Source organism: Populus trichocarpa, chromosome 3 (genome assembly GCF_000002775.5).
Source record: "Populus trichocarpa isolate Nisqually-1 chromosome 3, P.trichocarpa_v4.1, whole genome shotgun sequence".
NCBI classification, from domain to species: Eukaryota; Viridiplantae; Streptophyta; class Magnoliopsida; order Malpighiales; family Salicaceae; genus Populus; species Populus trichocarpa.
Window position 1 is genome coordinate 16,654,992 of NC_037287.2, and position 19,238 is coordinate 16,674,229.

The window sequence follows — 19,238 nt, forward strand, 5'->3', positions numbered from 1 at the left end:
TGGCAAATTGCAAAATATAGTCGCTATTAATTTATAGACTACAGAACTTTCCTTTACACAGCGTCAACTATGCTCTGCACATAGCAACTGTTGAAGGGTCTTAATGTTCTTAATACAGAGCAGCATCTCATTTTTACACATCCTTCATCTATTTATTCTTTTCATCGTATATGTAGTTGTCACCTTTACATGTTCTTATTCATCTTTGGAGCAACATCTTCATGATCTCAGCTATTTTTCTGTACAGAAGGAAAAAATCACCAGATTTTCTATAAAAATGAAAAAGAGTATTGTTCTAAAACCGTATGGTAGCAGGAGAACTGGACTTCTCTCTGCTGTGTATAAGAGCTGCCATTTGTTATGAAAATTTACATCCAGTAGAAACATTATCCGCCCTTCTAATGGTATCATTCTTTGCAAGACTGATTGCTTTAGTTCTTGTATCTGTGAATAGAAAGCAAAGTGAGGAGTCAGATCGCAGAAAATTTTGAGCACCAAAGTTAGACAAATGACAGAATTTGTAACCACCGAGAAAAGGACTTGTTACCTTACACCATTGCGCCATGCCGTAGTGGCTGGGCTTCGGTTGAAGCTTCATTGTTCTGGTTGTTGTCAAGTGGCATGTATTGCGACATGATAGCCATGATCTCTGAGTCCATGTAAGACTGCAATTGGAAAGAGAAAATGTTGGATGATTACATCATTTCTTGCAAGTAAAGATACAAATCAATAACCCAAGATAGACAAGAAAAAGCTGGTCCATATATTGAATGCATGTAGACATACCCGAAGCCTGTATTTGTAGAATATATAACCAGCAATGCCAGCTCCAGTCACAACAGCAAGGATCACAAGGGTGAGGAACCATCCAAATTTGGATCCGCTTCTTTCTGCAGAATTGACAAACAAAGGTCAAAACATCTCACAGGAAATAATTGATGACAAGTTTGCCTTCGGTTTTACTTGATTAAACTTGGATGGTATTGCTGATTGACTATCTCATACTCATAGCATTTTGTTTCCAATCATGGAAGTTTTGATGAAGCATCAAGACACCACTCAGAAAGGATTGCTAAGTAGCAGAAAAACCTTCTAATATAAAATTAATCAGTATATCGAAGTTTAAGAAAATGAACCTGATAAGATTAATACCTAAACAGTGGATTCAATGGAATATTGCTGGGGACAACTGAACTTAAACTAGGTAATGCGAAAATTTAACATTCAAATGAAAGAGCCAGTTTTACTTCGGAAACTATAAATAGAACCTCGTCGTTGACCGGCATCTATATCAAATCACAGATGCCATTAACATCTCCTGCAGAAAAAGAGGCCATCTAAAAATTTTAATCTGAGATTGTTTCTCTTACCAATACAAGCATCTTGCTCCTTTATATAAATGAGGTTCCCCTTACATTTGCACTCATATTCACCCCACTTATTCTTACAGGAGCAACCATCACATTGACAAGCAGTGTGCGCGGTACATTCATCAATATCTGGTGCAAAGTAGAAAACTATTAGTAGAGAAATATTTCACAAGATCAAAAAAGTTGCAGATGGAGAGTGATACAATGAAACAGTTCCAATAGTCAATTTGATAGAAGACAAACACCTTCGCATGTGTGACCATCCCCCCGAAACCCTTGTGGGCATTGGCAACCAGATAGCAGGGAGTTCTGCTCAGCATGGAAAGGAATGGTGTCAAGATGGAACGAACAAAGTTCAAGGGTAGTTATTAAATTTAGAAAAAAGAACTATATCGACAGGGAAGAGGATTAGTGTAATCAGAAGACGAAAGATAATATCACTGAACTGAGCAAGCTGAGAAACTTAATCCATGTCTTGTTTCTGACCAGCATCCTCCGTTGTTTATTGCACACCTTCCAGGTCCAATAGCTGCCAAAAGAATTGTGTGAGTAGCCTATATATGAGTACAATTGTCTATTTCACATAGGTAAGAAGGTTGAAAACACAACAGAAGAAACAGAATATCATTCCTTCACTGAGATTGTTAGACAGGGACTGGCACTTCCAATCTTAGTGAACGTATAGCCAAGGAAAAGAGCCTACCTGTACAAGACACATAACCATCTCCTGCAAACTGAACACCATTCACAACTGGACATTCACACACCCTTCCCCTAAATGTGTCCTGAACAAACTCAAGATCCTACTATTAGTGAAACAAAAAACACAAAGGACTGCAACAAGTTATATAGAATGGTTTAACTAGGCAATTCTTATGCGGGGATCGATAAAAAATCTCATATTGGAATACTTCTTCTTACCTTGCAAGCGGTCGTGTTAGATTCTCTGTCCTGCCAACAGCCTCCATTCCTTTCGAGACACTCATTAGTCTCAAGTTCTGTCAATAAACATCAAGGAAAAAGAGAGAATTTATCAGCAATTTCCCCTAGTGTGAAGTATCAATCTTGAGTGAAAGACTGAGAGTAAATGTGCCATCAACCAGAACTTAAACAAACTGGAGGATCAGTGGTCTCCTTAAATCCAGAACATATGGCCTTCAGCACCGCGGTCCTCTCCAATTTTCCTACAGGAAGAAAGTTGAGATAAATAAAAGACTCATAATGCCATGATATATATACAACTTCCACGAAAAGGATAACAAGGTAACTGTAAAAGGTATCCCAGTTCATAGAACATTTTGGCAATAGGCGAGTGAAAATCAGGGAATATAGTGTCTTTTCCTTTAACTAAAATTAAAGTTTCAATAGATGGGAAGAAAATTTAAATAACCAACAAACATCGGAAAAGGAAACAGAAATCCAAAACATCAAGATTCATGAGAAAAGCCCATAGGAAAAAAACTATATAACCCTATGCATATGGAAACACTTCTAACGAAGAGTTGGCAGGGCAGATCATGATTAACCTGGTAGAATGGCCAGAAACATAAAATGGAGAGGTTATAAAGAAATTAATGCAATTTAAAAGCATACAAATCATCAACTGGGGTTTGGGTTACGGGAAGTGATCTATAAGATCTAAAATCCAAAATTGAAACAGTGCATCAAATTCAGTGTTGAAACCGACTTGCTTGATAGCGACTTGGAAGAAAGCAGAGCTACATAGTAAACCCAACTCTTTAACATGCTTAAACACAATCTCCCACTACTTTAATGCATTTCATTTACACTCTACAATGGGAAGACGAACCTCGGTATTGAACATTATTAATCACCAATGTTGGCAAGATGGAAACGTCACCACGAGATCCTCGTCCTACCTGAATTCCATAAACCAGAATATAAAGTAAGAGCCGACGAGTGTTTTATATGTCCAGACACAGACACATACAGAAATACACAAGCATGCAATTAAGGGCAATGTATTTCAGTTTGGAAAAGAAATCTGCAGTGGTGCTATTTGAAGGCCGATTTGGACTGCAGGAACGGAAAATTGCAAACCAAATGACAAGTATGACCTGCAGTTCCTGCTCAATACTGAGCACTTCATTCTCCACATCAGCCTCAGGATCACCCATGCATTTTTCGATCTTCTCAACAGGCAAATCTGCATCCATAGATTGTAATCATCACAAAACTAATGCAAGCAGGATTCTGTAAATACTATACTGTAGAAAAGAACTCACCAAGTGATTTCAAAACGTCTTCAGCACATTCTTTGCTATATCTCTTGTTCTTCATAGAACACCTGAAATGGAAATCTGTCACATAATCCCACCAAACCCAAGACCTTCCACTCTCATTAGCAACTCTATGGACACAAAGCTGCCTCAAGTTCTCAAATACCACGTCCTTCCCCTGATATCCCACCCCAAAATCCTGTTCTGGATCAGGAGCACAGTATCTTCCATGGTTTATGCATTGAGATTTGCATTGACTGCTAAGAATGAAAGCCTGAGGACAATACCAAGTAATATAGTGTGGAGTGAATAGAGTGTATCCCCCTCTTTCGAGGATCTGAGCATGACCTTTGAAATTCTTCACAAAATCCATCTGCTCTTCACATCGAGCACCACATTCGTCATTGCTGTTCGTCCAAAGCTCATACTCAACTCTCTGATCAGGATGGGGCACTGACTCTCTCCAGTCCAATTTTATGACCACGTCTTCTTTATTCTTCAAGGCTTCCTTTAAGCTCTCTCCAAATGACTTCTCTATGAAAGCTGATGGGATTCCAATCTTCTCTACATACCCGTCAGCGTCATTGCTCACCTCTGGAGAATCCATGGTTATTAGAGTCTCGTCTATGTTATCGGCCACTAGCACTGCTGCAGCTCCAGCTTGTTGAGCATTCCATGCTTTCAAGGCAAAGTAGCACTCTACATTTGCAATAAGAAAAACAGAAAGATCAATATTTGATTTCATCAGCAAAAACTATTACAGAAAGCTCAAAACCTCCAGGATTTGTGAAATCCAGCGGGCTTGATTGAGCTTATCATCATTGAACTGTATGAATTCAAATCTTTGGGGGATTAATCATCAATCGTAACATTTACATAAGGTCATATAGTATTTTAAATCATCAATTTCTATAAGAATTGAAGCCTACAGAAGGCAAGAACAAAGAGAATAAATGGAAAAATGAAAGTAAATATTTAATTAAACATAATTAATGGCGGTTCTATATGGTGACTAAAATATTTATCAAAAACTAAGAAATGAATGAGAATACTCCTCCTTTTTATCTCACAGTTGATCCAGATCAAACAGTCAACCTATCGAACCTCGAAGTGAACAGAATGTGGGCCTATGTTGAAGCCAGAGAGCAAAATAGAAGGGTATAAAACAGAGGATTTTGACAACAAATGTGGAACTATTAGTTGCTTCAAAACACATGGAGAGAAAAGCAAAACAGTAACCTATTGTCTTCCCAATAACTTTCACCAAATTCAAATAAAATCAAGTGCAATAAGCTAACAACTAGACTCCAATCCATTACTAAAAACTGAATATGCCTTTGTAAGCTATTCATAAAAACAGAAAACAGCTAGCCATTAATGCTGACTCCATAATTAGTGATCCATCAATCAAATCCGTATCAAATTAATCTCACTGGGCTAATAAGAAAGTTGAAGAGAAAGAGAGAAAGCAGAGTGTGAGAGCAAAATCAATCAAAAACCCATTTCATACCAGGTTTACTAGCTCCTCCACGAAAGAGTTAATCAAATTGTTAACGAATCAATAAGCAAATCAATAAAAAGATGGATTACAGACAGACTGAAGTCAAAGTCAAAGGAAATCCATGAATCAAATTCTCAACAAAGAAACGAAATTTACACAAGATTAACATCAATCTATGAAAACTCAAGAGGCAAGAGAATAATCGTGAGTAATATATTTATTTATACCTCCACGGTCAAGAAGTAGAACAGTTGGGCGAGAGCCTTTAGACTTGAAGGGTTTACCACCATCAAAAGCCTGACAACCATAAGCTCCTTTATCTGGATACACAACAGAACCAACCAAGTAGCCACCATAATCTGGTATACCAAAGTTACCTATTGCACTGTCATGTTTTGACATCAAACTCAGAGGAGAAAGCACTCTTATGTTACTCTTCTCTACCACAAAATGACCAAACACACAACTCTTCCCTATAAATGTTATTACAAGAAACAAAGACACGAGTTTCTTCAGAGAAGCAGTCATGCAAGTGATCATCGCCATGATGATCAAGAAAGAATATTCATACAAGACTAGCTACAAAGCTGGTTTGGTTTATGATCAATCCTTGTTGAGAATAAGAAAGAATCAGAGAGAAAAGAAAGAAAGAAAGAGGGAGAGGTAGACAAGGGAAACGGGGAGGACGTGTGGTGTGAGCAAGAGTGGACTTTGCAACGGTCTACAGTTGGAGGGATTCCAAGTTAAGTTTTTTGGAGTTTGGTGTAAGAATCTTTTCGCTTACTAGTTTAAATAACAAAGGTGTATTTTAGAGAGGAAGAGATTTATTGGAAAATTGAAGGGTACGTTTACTTTAACTTGGAGTCGTCGTATACCCCATGAAAATGAAAATAACTCTTAACGTAAAGGGTACAACATGAGAGTGGAAGGAAGGAAGGAAGGAGGGAGGGGAGGGGGAATTCGAGGAGTATAGATAGATGGGGCTGGGAGCTGACAGAGGCAGCAAGACCTACCTTCTTTTTATATTGCGTGCAACTACTTGGAAGTGAGAGCGACTGGAGACAGAGAAAGACATGTTGAATATCATTTGAAAACCAATTATTGTTGTTGCAGTTGTATTTTATTTTTCAAGTTGTTGGATTGATTTCTTCAATTTTAAGGTAAAGTGGGATTTTTTCAGCAATTTATTCTTAATTAATTATTAGGTACCAGAAATTTGCAACTGCTATTAATTTAGGGGTTCTATAAAGGCAGCGAGAGAGTAGAGGAGGCTTTATATATATATATATATATATATATATATATATATGCTGAGGTTAATAATACCTTTAATTCTATTTGTTGGAGGGATAATAAAATTCCCACATGAAATGGATTCGCATGCATATATTAAAAAATAAAATATAGTTCTCCTATAATCCAATTGTTACATCAAGACAAAAAAAGTGAAACTTCATCATTAGATAATAACGTACATTTAATGTGATTATTATTTAAACACCCGACATTTGCATGAAGAATAAAGGAACTGTGTTCCAAAAGAAAAATGTGCAAGTTTAAATAAATTAAAAGTTGAATTTTGCTAAATGATGATATTTTATATCCTATTTGATGTAATTCTAGAATCCAACATGCTCGAAAATAGAGTTATTAAATGTTAAGTGTTTATTTAGATAATAAGTAATCATATGTTCAAAACAATATATAATTCATTATTTAAAATTAATGGAGCAGATAGTTGGTGATAGAAATGTGATTCTTGTGAAATAATTATTTTTTTATGGGGTTTAGTAATCTTTAATGATTAAGTTAATGATTTTTTAATAAAAAATTATAATAAATAAGATAATAAACATTAGATTTTAGGGACCATAATTAATGTTTGTTATTAGTTTTTATATGATAAATACTTTGAGAATGTATGATAAAAGAATATAAATATGAATATTTTACTTGGATTATTCGGAGAATATTTATAATTCTAAACTTTATCGTTTTATATATTGAAAGGATAGAGAGTTATTTAATTTTAAAAATTTTGATGAGAAAAAATATTATACAATATTAATATTGATTAGTAAGGGAATAATAGTATTTTAATTTTAAAGGTGTTTTTTATTTTGTGCTGTTTCATCCAAAAGTCATGGTTTTTAAATAGTTTATTGCACTTCTTACAATAATAATAATAATAATAATAATAATAATAATAATAAAATACTTTGTCACTCAATACTATAAATATACGTCTTTGGTTGTTCTTTTTTGTTTTTTCTCTTTTACACAAAATTCAACTAATTCCTTAAAGATTATTTGTTTTGCTATCTGAACTCTTTAAGACCTTTCTATATATGATCTCGGAGGTGTATTTGTCTTAATCCAATAACCACTTTGGTAGATGGAGAAATAATATTTTAAATATAATGTTATATATTTACATATATATTAACAATCTTTGAATTATTATTTTAAATTTTTATCACGTGACTGGAGAAGGGGAAATTTAGTTTTTTTAATCTTTGAATTATTATTATTATTTTCAATGAAGTCAACACGTGGCACGCAAGGTTGGTTGGCTCAAAATTAGACAAAAAAAAATGAATAAAAAAATTGGTTTATTAGTATAATTATTGTTTATTATTAACGACGTTATTAATATAAAGCTTACGTTAAACAAATTATTAGTGTAGAGGACTCAATCCACCTTCAAATTAAAGGCAAAGTTTTCTAAATTAAGTTTGAGGGATTTCTCGGTTTGCATTAAAAGTTTTAGACATCATTTATCTTCTTGAAAGAAGCCTTCTAATGAAAATATCCACATAAGACTACCATAATACAAAATATAATCAAACTTAATTAAACACTCTTCCCTGTTTACTAATCAGAAGCTAAGAAATCAACCAAAATATAAATTTATTAAAGAGCACTGTACCCATACAAACAAATCAGTTTCTCTAAATATGAGAGAATATATGCTCAAAATAAATTAAAGAAACGTCAAAATAAATAAGACATTTTTTTGGTAGTGATGGTCAATAAGCATTTTTTTCTCTTTCGGGTTGGAAAATGCATGTTCATTATCAGAAAATTAAAAAGAAAAAACAATGAAAACACCGGTAGAAAATATTTCATCGTTGGTTACTGATGGAAATTATTTTAGTAACATTATAAAAAAATAATTAATTGATGTGAGATATTATAAATTACTTACACATGAAGATCCCTTATCTACAATTTTCACTTGCAATTACTAATGTTAGTTTCCTTATCAATAATAATTAGGGTATTATTTATTCATGATAGTATAATTTGAAAATTAAACTTTAATGAACAAGTCCTTTATATGCATGTATGGTTAAAAATAGGTTTCTCTTTGTTAACTTCCAAACTTTAAAGGATTAGTTAAAATCTACATAAACTAATATGAGCAATCATAATTATATATATATATATAAAAAAGAAGGTTCCTCTTCTATAATTTACTCAAGACCACGCCTTCATACTCTTTTGAATATGCACGTATCGTTTTTTATCCTTCCTTTTCTTAAACATTCAATCAATGAGACATTTAATCAATGAGAAAATGACGAACCTGCCATTTTCTCCCTTCCTTATTATTCAAGATTCTTCCATTCAAATTGACTATACAGCAAAAAATGACAAAGTGACACTCAACTAGTCAAATGAATTGGAAGAAAGGAGTGGCGGAGAAGCTGCCACGCTCAATCTTCTTCTTCTTCTTCTATACATGTGTGTGTGTATCAATGGGAACTTAGCCTGAATTAGCTATAGCCTATATGTGTATCAGGGAAATGCTTTATCTATTAATGTTCCTTTCATACTAATATCCCAATACGTGATAGCTTATTGTTATATAATTTAGATTTTGCGGAATATATATGTTATAGATTTCTTCAACTGATCAGATATATGTCCATTTCCATCATCGAGATCAGACTCACTGGGCTTCGAGCTGAATAAACAGGCAGTTAATTCTCGATTATATTATAACCAAATAAGCTAAAATAATCAGAATTCAGAATTGATGTTTCATTGAAGCAAGTTATGGATACACAACCGTTAAGCCATGATACTTCTATGAATTATATATTTACCAGTTCTTCTTTAAGCTTTCGAAACCATATAAAACGCCTTGTCAATGCTTAATTAAGTCGAGAATCTCAAGGATTGTGATGGGTAATTTGAGAAAGCCTGGATGCAGATAAACATTATCTGTACAGTTTCGTATATACACTGGCGGGCGGCAGTCTGCAAAAAGGGACGCATAGGAGGCTCGACCTCGATGTGGATGGCAGTGCCGGATATGTTCCAAAAAGGGACCCATTTTCTGTATTTCTCCTTCTGAAGTCCTTTTCTCAGACAGTCAATGCAGGGAAGAAAAACAAGAAGAACGAAGAAGGAAGGATTGAGGTAATAGCTAGGCAAGTTGCAATTATTTTCAAGTTAAATGTGCACTTGTCTCGAACAGCGATGCCATGTATACTTGCCCATTAACGTCACTCCACAAGATATTTATTACAAAAAAACTAATTTGTATGGGAAAACATTGTGACGCGTTGCACCGAGTACACATTTATAGTTCTGAACTTTTTCTTGTTTGAATTTTTGCATGTGCTGTTTATCCTGTGAGTTGTCGTTGAACGTGTTTGAAAATTGATCCCTGGGAAACGCAGTGCGGTGATAAAGAATTTGAGATCTGTATAGCAGGTTTAGAGTTTAAGTCAAGACGTGTATTTTTTATAAAAATCTGAAACAGTCAGAATTTTATTTACTCATCTGAACTTACAAAATACACTTTTCAGGGATGGGGTTTTATCTAATAAAAAAAATATATTTGAAAATTGTTTGTATTTGTGACATTAAGACGGGGAGGAGTGTTCACATAGTCTTTGTTGTTGTTTATTTTTGTCCTTTTAATTTTAGATTTTGGATGAAAAATTTATTCTTTACATTTTAGTTCTTAAACATGAGAGATAACATGAGAGATAAGAGGGGAGGAGGTTAAAAAATGAAAGATGAATGAGAAAATAATTGGTTAATTACATTTCAATAATTAAAAAAATTAATTTTGATGTAATTAAGTTTTATTTGATAATAGAAATATTGTTGAGATGTTTTTTTTATCCACACCGGAAAAACTAGATCGGAGCTTTGAAATTTTTTTTATTCAAAATAATTATTTTTTATTTCTTGACTGATTAAAAATTGGTTGGTTTGAGGTTATATATATATATATATATATTTTGAGGTTTATAAGATATTTTTTTTATATATTTTTAAGGTAAAAAAAGTTTAAAATAAATTTAATTTTTTTGTTCCATTTTTTTGATCCCAAGATGTTATAACCTAACTCAGGTTGTCAGAATCTTATCAATAAACAACATGCATTTGATTTTTTTAATTAAAAAAACAAAGGGTTATCCACCCATTTTAAACAAAAGAAAAGGGTTGGCCAGACGTTTGCATGCTTTTAGTATTTTTTTAATATATTCGTGTTAAAATTATCAAAACATAGTTTTTTTTTAATTAAAACTTGCTTTTATAATCTTGATAAGTTATTGTTTTAAAAAAATAGAATTTTTGGTACAAAAAAAAAACTAGAAAAAAAGGAAGCATATTGATAAAATAAAAGGGTTTTAATTAGAGACATACTCTCTTTTTTATTCCAAATCGTCCAGTTTTTTTAATTGTTTATGTTTTTTATCAAATAAAAAACATAGCACAAAAAAGCTATTTTTTGGTAGAGAAAAATCGTTTAATAAAAAGGGAGGAGTTATACTAGAAAGTAATTTAAATTATTACTTTTCTTACAAATAATTTTTTTATTGACATATAATTAAATTAAAAAAAAATCTAAACAGTTCCTTGCTTAACGACATCAAATATTATATTCTCATGTTATCTCTCACCTTTTTATTTAGCATATAGTTAGGCTAACAGTTATTTTAAACATTTATTAGTAACATGACAATATTTCTCATTGTTATTTTTTTTTTAATGTTAGAAAAGGCGTTAACCAACGTATGTACATGCCAGCCTGTCGCTGTGCATGCCAGCCTCGTGCACTTTATTTTATCTTATATTTACTGGTCTAAATACAAAACAGTTACAGTTGGGCGGTTAGGTCGTTGTCTGAATTTATTAAAATACTATAAAAAAACTTTATATAAACAAAAAGATTACGCGTGGTATTAAATTCGATAAGCCCGTTTTATTTAACTAGGTTAAAACAGTGGCCACGTCACGCCTTGCCTGGTCAATTATGCCAACAGTTGACCTTGATGAATTTGATCTGGTAGAAATTCCTAAGTACTTTATTTATTTATTTTTACGAAAAATGGATCAAGGAGAGAGCCGAAAGAGAGGAGATCCAATTATGGTGTTAAGTGTCCGTTTCTTTCACTCCTACAAAGGGAGAAATGAATAGTCCTATTTCCGTCTTCATGCAATCAAGAGCTATGAGATTAGACTAGAATGAGCTGCGAAAAATTAAAATAATATTTTATAAAAAATTTATTTTTAATATAATATATTAAAACGATATAAAAATATCATAAGAATAATTTAAAATAAAAAAATATATTTTTGTTCAAATCAAGCTGAAGAATTCAACGTGCTGCGGAAAGTTGCTGAAATACAGCCAGTGCCCCAAAGCTAATTTCCAAAAGTATGGACCAAGAAGTGGCCAATTCTCCTCCAAGAGAACACATCAGGAGGATGTGTGTGCAAATCTCGAGAGTTGAAACTTAGCAGGTAAAACTCGATTATCATAAATGTAAAATCTAACTCGGATTGAATTAGTAAAAAAAATTAATTAAAATAATATTTTTTTAATTTTTTTTAAAATAAAATAAAAAATTAACCAGATTAACCTTCTAAACATTACTCAGACCTTCAGTAAACAAGGAATCAGAAATTAAATGCTACAACAGCGATGGAGAATTCAATAGTGGAAGGGCTCTACTAGACCTTTCATTCCAGTGTTCCATGCATGGCATGAAAGCATTCACAAAGACAGTCGATGCTGATAACCACCATTGTAGTTAGAAATCGTATTTGACTTGTTTGCAGCGTACTACACTAGTAATACGAATAAAACTGTATTGAAGGTGTTTGTTATAAATCTCAAGAGAAAAAGTGAGCAGCGAAGAAGAGGAGGAGGAAGAAAATGAAGAGAGAGAAACCAGGCAAGAATTAAGAGAATATTTTCGTTCATCCTTCACACAGGACACCTGACTTGCCTGTTTCATTGCTGTCAGACCTGCCCGTGTACAGTGATCCTTGCTTTGAGAATGGGGTTAGCTGAGAATTGGCTTCGTTTGAGAGTGTAAAAAGATTTTTTTTTAAAATATATCTTTTTTTTTAAGATTTATTTTTAATCTCTACACATAAAAACAATTTAAAAACTCTAAAAAAATTCAAAAAAAAATTCAATTTTTTTAAAAAACATAATTGATTCAAAGTGCCAAAGAAAACCTTAAAGCCCTCCTCCCACTAAAAAAAAAAAAAATAGTGTTTAATATTATTAAAGCAGTTATTTTTTATAATATCAATATAATATTTTTTTTTATTTTTTTAAATTTATTTTTAACATTAATATATTAAAATAATATAATTTTTTTTTTTAAAAAATACGTGCTGTTACTAGAACAAACACACAATAAGACTCGTATCAGCTAGAATTGCCCATCTGCAATGGTCCTTGCCTTCGTTTGTGATTGCAGAGACCATTTTAGGATGGTTCGGGCAATTGAAACCCCATCCCTGGTGGAAACTTAGAATATCTCATCGAAACTGTAATTGAGCATGAGCACAAAACTTTTAAGCAAGGTTTTTGACTTGGAAGAGCTAAACAAGAGAACATGCTGAATACATAGCTCCAAGCAAGGAAGATCTTCGCAATTTGCCGAATCCCAAAATGACACAACCAAATAATTGTTTGGCCAAATGGCAAAGAGCTCCTTTATCTGGATACACAACAGAACCAACCAAGTAGCCACCATAATCTGGTATACCAAAGTTACCTATTGCACTGTCATGTTTTGACATCAAACTCAGAGGAGAAAGCACTCTTATGTTACTCTTCTCTACCACAAAATGACCAAACACACAACTCTTCCCTATAAATGTTATTACAAGAAACAAAGACACGAGTTTCTTCAGAGAAGCAGTCATGCAAGTGATCATCGCCATGATGATCAAGAAAGAATATTCATACAAGACTAGCTACAAAGCTGGTTTGGTTTATGATCAATCCTTGTTGAGAATAAGAAAGAATCAGAGAGAAAAGAAAGAAAGAAAGAGGGAGAGGTAGACAAGGGAAACGGGGAGGACGTGTGGTGTGAGCAAGAGTGGACTTTGCAACGGTCTACAGTTGGAGGGATTCCAAGTTAAGTTTTTTGGAGTTTGGTGTAAGAATCTTTTCGCTTACTAGTTTAAATAACAAAGGTGTATTTTAGAGAGGAAGAGATTTATTGGAAAATTGAAGGGTACGTTTACTTTAACTTGGAGTCGTCGTATACCCCATGAAAATGAAAATAACTCTTAACGTAAAGGGTACAACATGAGAGTGGAAGGAAGGAAGGAAGGAGGGAGGGGAGGGGGAATTCGAGGAGTATAGATAGATGGGGCTGGGAGCTGACAGAGGCAGCAAGACCTACCTTCTTTTTATATTGCGTGCAACTACTTGGAAGTGAGAGCGACTGGAGACAGAGAAAGACATGTTGAATATCATTTGAAAACCAATTATTGTTGTTGCAGTTGTATTTTATTTTTCAAGTTGTTGGATTGATTTCTTCAATTTTAAGGTAAAGTGGGATTTTTTCAGCAATTTATTCTTAATTAATTATTAGGTACCAGAAATTTGCAACTGCTATTAATTTAGGGGTTCTATAAAGGCAGCGAGAGAGTAGAGGAGGCTTTATATATATATATATATATATATATATATATATATGCTGAGGTTAATAATACCTTTAATTCTATTTGTTGGAGGGATAATAAAATTCCCACATGAAATGGATTCGCATGCATATATTAAAAAATAAAATATAGTTCTCCTATAATCCAATTGTTACATCAAGACAAAAAAAGTGAAACTTCATCATTAGATAATAACGTACATTTAATGTGATTATTATTTAAACACCCGACATTTGCATGAAGAATAAAGGAACTGTGTTCCAAAAGAAAAATGTGCAAGTTTAAATAAATTAAAAGTTGAATTTTGCTAAATGATGATATTTTATATCCTATTTGATGTAATTCTAGAATCCAACATGCTCGAAAATAGAGTTATTAAATGTTAAGTGTTTATTTAGATAATAAGTAATCATATGTTCAAAACAATATATAATTCATTATTTAAAATTAATGGAGCAGATAGTTGGTGATAGAAATGTGATTCTTGTGAAATAATTATTTTTTTATGGGGTTTAGTAATCTTTAATGATTAAGTTAATGATTTTTTAATAAAAAATTATAATAAATAAGATAATAAACATTAGATTTTAGGGACCATAATTAATGTTTGTTATTAGTTTTTATATGATAAATACTTTGAAAATGTATGATAAAAGAATATAAATATGAATATTTTACTTGGATGATTCGGAGAATATTTATAATTCTAAATTTTATCGTTTTATTGAAAGGATAGAGAGTTATTTAATTTTAAAAATTTTGATGAGAAAAAATATTATACAATATTAATATTGATTAGTAAGGGAATAATAGTATTTTAATTTTAAAGGTGTTTTTTATTTTGTGCTGTTTCATCCAAAAGTCATGGTTTTTAAATAGTTTATTGCACTTCTTACAATAATAATAATAATAATAATAATAATAAAATACTTTGTCACTCAATACTATAAATATACGTCTTTGGTTGTTCTTTTTTGTTTTTTTCTCTTTTACACAAAATTCAACTAATTCCTTAAAGATTATTTGTTTTGCTATCTGAACTCTTTAAGACCTTTCTATATATGATCTCGGAGGTGTATTTGTCTTAATCCAATAACCACTTTGGTAGATGGAGAAATAATATTTTAAATATAATGTTATATATTTACATATATATTAACAATCTTTGAATTATTATTTTAAATTTTTATCACGTGACTGGAGAAGGGGAAATTTAGTTTTTTTAATCTTTGAATTATTATTATTATTTTCAATGAAGTCAACACGTGGCACGCAAGGTTGGTTGGCTCAAAATTAGACAAAAAAAAATGAATAAAAAAATTGGTTTATTAGTATAATTATTGTTTATTATTAACGACGTTATTAATATAAAGCTTACGTTAAACAAATTATTAGTGTAGAGGACTCAATCCACCTTCAAATTAAAGGCAAAGTTTTCTAAATTAAGTTTGAGGGATTTCTCGGTTTGCATTAAAAGTTTTAGACATCATTTATCTTCTTGAAAGAAGCCTTCTAATGAAAATATCCACATAAGACTACCATAATACAAAATATAATCAAACTTAATTAAACACTCTTCCCTGTTTACTAATCAGAAGCTAAGAAATCAACCAAAATATAAATTTATTAAAGAGCACTGTACCCATACAAACAAATCAGTTTCTCTAAATATGAGAGAATATATGCTCAAAATAAATTAAAGAAACGTCAAAATAAATAAGACATTTTTTTGGTAGTGATTGTAAATAAGCATTTTTTTCTCTTTCGGGTTGGAAAATGCATGTTCATTATCAGAAAATTAAAAAGAAAAAACAATGAAAACACTGGTGGAAAATATTTTATTGATTGATGGAAATTATTTTAGTAACATTATAAAACAATAATTAATTGATGTGAGATATTATAAATTACTTACATGAAGATCCCTCATCTACAATTTTCGCCTGTAATTACTAGTGTGTAATTACTGGTGTTAGTTTTATTGTCTTGGTTTTATTTTTTATCAAGTTTAATTCACTCCTCCACCAAGTAAATAAACTCATCCATTTTTATTCTAATTCATTTACATTTTAAGTTAAAATTTATTTGTAGTATTTGTAAGCTGTTTGTATATTCAAGTGTTTTACTTGTTTTACAATGATAGTTTTATTGTATTAATGTATAATTTGTATTTTAGGGATTGTTTGAGATTTTGAGATAATATATTTAATTTTTCGCTTGATAAAATTTATTGTGGTTTTGTAACTTGGATGTGTTAAAACTAAAAAAATGATAGGTAATATAATGAATACCAATGATTTTTTTGTTAATTTTATAGTTAAGTTGAGAGTCTGAAAAATTTTGATTTTGTATAAAATCAATAATAATTAGGGTATTATTTATTCAGGATAGTATAATTTGAAAATTAAACTTTAATGAACAAGTCTTTTACTGGTATGGTTAAAAATAGGTTTTTCTTCATTAATTTCAAGACCTTAAAGGATTAGTGCGTGTAAATAAAGAAGAAGAAGAAGAGAAGGAGGAGGAGGAGGTTCCTCTTTTCTAATTTACTCAAGACGACCACGTCTTCATACTCTTTTGAATATGCACGTATCGTTTTGTATCCTTCCTTTTCTTAAACATTCAATCAATGAGACATTCAATCAATGAGAAAATGACGAACCTGCCATTTTCTCCCTTCCTTATTATTCAAGATTCTTCCATTCAAATTCACTATACAGCAAAAAATGACAAAGTGACACTCAACTAGTCAAATGAATTGGAAGAAAGGAGTGGCGGAGAAGCTGCCACGCTTCTTCTTCTTCTTCTTCTTCTTCGTGAATACATGCGTGTGTGTATCAATGGGAACTTAGCCTGAATTAGCTATAGCCTATATGTGTATCAGGGAAATGCTTTATCTATTAATGTTCCTTTCACACTAATATCCCAATACGTGATAGCTTATTGCTATATAATTTAGATTTTGCGGAATATATATGTTATAGATTTCTTCATCAACTGATCAGATATATGTCCATTTCCATCATCGAGATCAGACTCACTGGGCTTCGAGCTGAATAAACAGGCAGTTAATTCTCGATTATATTATAACCAAATTAGCTAAAATAATCAGAATTCAGAATTGATGTTTCATTGAAGCAAGTTATGGATACACAACCGTTAAGCCATGATACTTCTATGAATTATTTACCAGTTCTTCTTTAAGCTTTCGAAACCATATAATTAAAACGCCTTGTCAATGCTTAGACAAGTCGAGGATCTCAAGGACTGTAATGGGTAATTTGAGAAAAACTGGATGCAGATAAACATTATCTGTACAGTCTCGTATATACACTGGCGGGCGGCAGTCTGCAAAAAGGGACGCATAGGAGGCTCGACCTCGATGTGGATGGCAGTGCCGGATATGTTCCAAAAAGGGACCCATTTTCTGTATTTCTCTTTCTGAAGTCCTTTTCTCAGACAGTCAATGCAGGGAAGAAAAACAAGAAGAACGAAGAAGGAAGGATTGAGGTAATAGCTAGGCAAGTTGCAATTATTTTCAAGTTAAATGTGCACTTGTCTCAAACAGCGATGCCATGCAAAGTTGTTAAAATCGCGTTTTAACTCGTAAAATCGTACGAGTCAAAACATGCTTTACATGTTGAATCGCTTGAAAAAATCGAAAATGGGTGAAATCGGGTTGAATCGGGGTGAAATCGCAAAAATCGGATGAAATCGTGCAAAATTGCGATTTCAGGACCGATTTTGCGATTGTGCCAAAATGATGCGCTGAAACAAAATCCCCCCTGGTCCAGCTGTCAGGCGCCTATTGGCTGTGGAAATGCACAGTCACGCGACTGTCTTCTCTTCAGTTCAGTCTTCACAAATCACAATTCACAAAATACTATTTCTATTTTCCAACCGAACAAATCCCTAATCGGCTAATCCCTAATCCCCTTATCTAATTAACCAACTGGGCACCGGCAAGTCAGCAACCATAAAAGCGGCGGCGACGATCTCCATTCTCTACAAAAACGGTCACGATCCAGTCTTCACGCCTTCTCTTTCCTTAGTGCTCACGATCCAGTCTTCACGGCAACAATTTTAACAGCGACAATGATCTCCTCAACAGCTCATGGCTTCGGGCTTCCTCTTCAATCTTCATTAATAGCGGCACGCCGGCAACGATCTCCTGCAGCCGATCCAGTCTTCACGCCTTCTCTTTCCCATCTTCAACAGCAGTAGCCGTTCAGCCATCATCATCAACGGCTCTTCACCGTAAGTTCATTTTGCCTTCATCATCATCACTACAGTAGTTGAATTTGCCCATATAATAGATTTTTATTTTGCCATGTTAACTGTTAGTCTGTTACCCATGTAATAGATTTTGATTTTGCCCAGTCCTGTAAATTGTATATGTATAATGTTGAATTGAATTGAATGGAATGGATGGACTGAATAGAAAATTGGATGGATTGAATAGATCGGGCGAGAAAATTGTTGAATTGAATGCCACACTGCCACCGTATATATCTTGACTGAATTAATAGTATAAATCGGGTGAAAATTGGACTGAACACTGTTGAATTGTACTAAATTGAATGCCATTTCAGTATTATAGGACTGAATTAATTGGACTGAATTGAATTAAATTAATGGGGTGAAAATTGGACTGAAAAGTGTTGAATTGGATTGAATTTAATGTCATTTCAGTATTATAGGACTGAATTAATTGGATTGAATTAATGGGGTGAAAATTGGACTGAAAATTGTTGAACTATGTATGAATTTTTAAGGTGCTTGAACTATGTATGAATTTTTATTTGAAGCATAAATTTTTTGTTAATGTATTTTAAAATTCCTTACGATTTTACAATCCGTTTTTACGATCCGAGTTTGTATTGTAGTTTCCGTGTCGTGTTAAAATCACGATTTTAACAACCTTGATGCGCCATGTATACTTGCCCATTAACGTCACTCCACAAGATATTTATTACAAAAAAACTAATTTGTATGGGAAAACATTGTGATGCGTTGCACCGAGTACACATTTATAGTTCTGAACTTTTTCTTGTTTGAATTTTTGCATGTGCTGTTTATCCTGTGAGTTGTCATTGAACGTGTTTGAACATTGGTCCCTAAGAGGAGTAGTGTGGTGACAAAAAAAACTTGAGATTGTTTCGAGTTTGAGTTAGGACGTACATCTCT

General features: G+C 32.6%; 1 protein-coding gene across 1 annotated transcript; it reads right to left on the bottom strand.

Moving 5' to 3' along the window:
* LOC7465369 (vacuolar-sorting receptor 6) lies at window positions 1-6,085 on the bottom strand. The gene is made up of 13 exons (XM_052451572.1): window positions 5,339-6,085; window positions 3,617-4,309; window positions 3,449-3,537; window positions 3,181-3,250; window positions 2,471-2,554; window positions 2,292-2,368; window positions 2,074-2,155; window positions 1,817-1,899; window positions 1,616-1,679; window positions 1,371-1,499; window positions 787-890; window positions 548-665; window positions 1-444 (listed from the first exon to the last, which is right to left on the bottom strand). Exons 1-12 carry the CDS (start codon window positions 5,655-5,657, stop codon window positions 549-551), a joined length of 1,911 nt encoding a protein of 636 aa, XP_052307532.1. The 5' UTR covers window positions 5,658-6,085; the 3' UTR covers window positions 1-444; window position 548.
* Window positions 6,086-19,238: the final 13,153 nt, after the last annotated feature.

What these genes read in the sequence shown, in the direction of transcription:
- LOC7465369 (XM_052451572.1), bottom strand. Translation starts at nt 5,657, where the DNA reads ATGGCGATGATCACTTGCATGACTGCTTCTCTGAAGAAACTCGTGTCT. An exon ending in TGGTTATGTGTCTTGTACAG is followed by an intron (nt 1,900 to 2,073) that starts GTAGGCTCTTTT and finishes TTCTTTTGGCAG; the next exon opens with CTATTGGACCTGGAAGGTGT. An exon ending in TCTACAAATACAGGCTTCGG is followed by an intron (nt 666 to 786) that starts GTATGTCTACAT and finishes TTCCAATTGCAG; the next exon opens with TCTTACATGGACTCAGAGAT.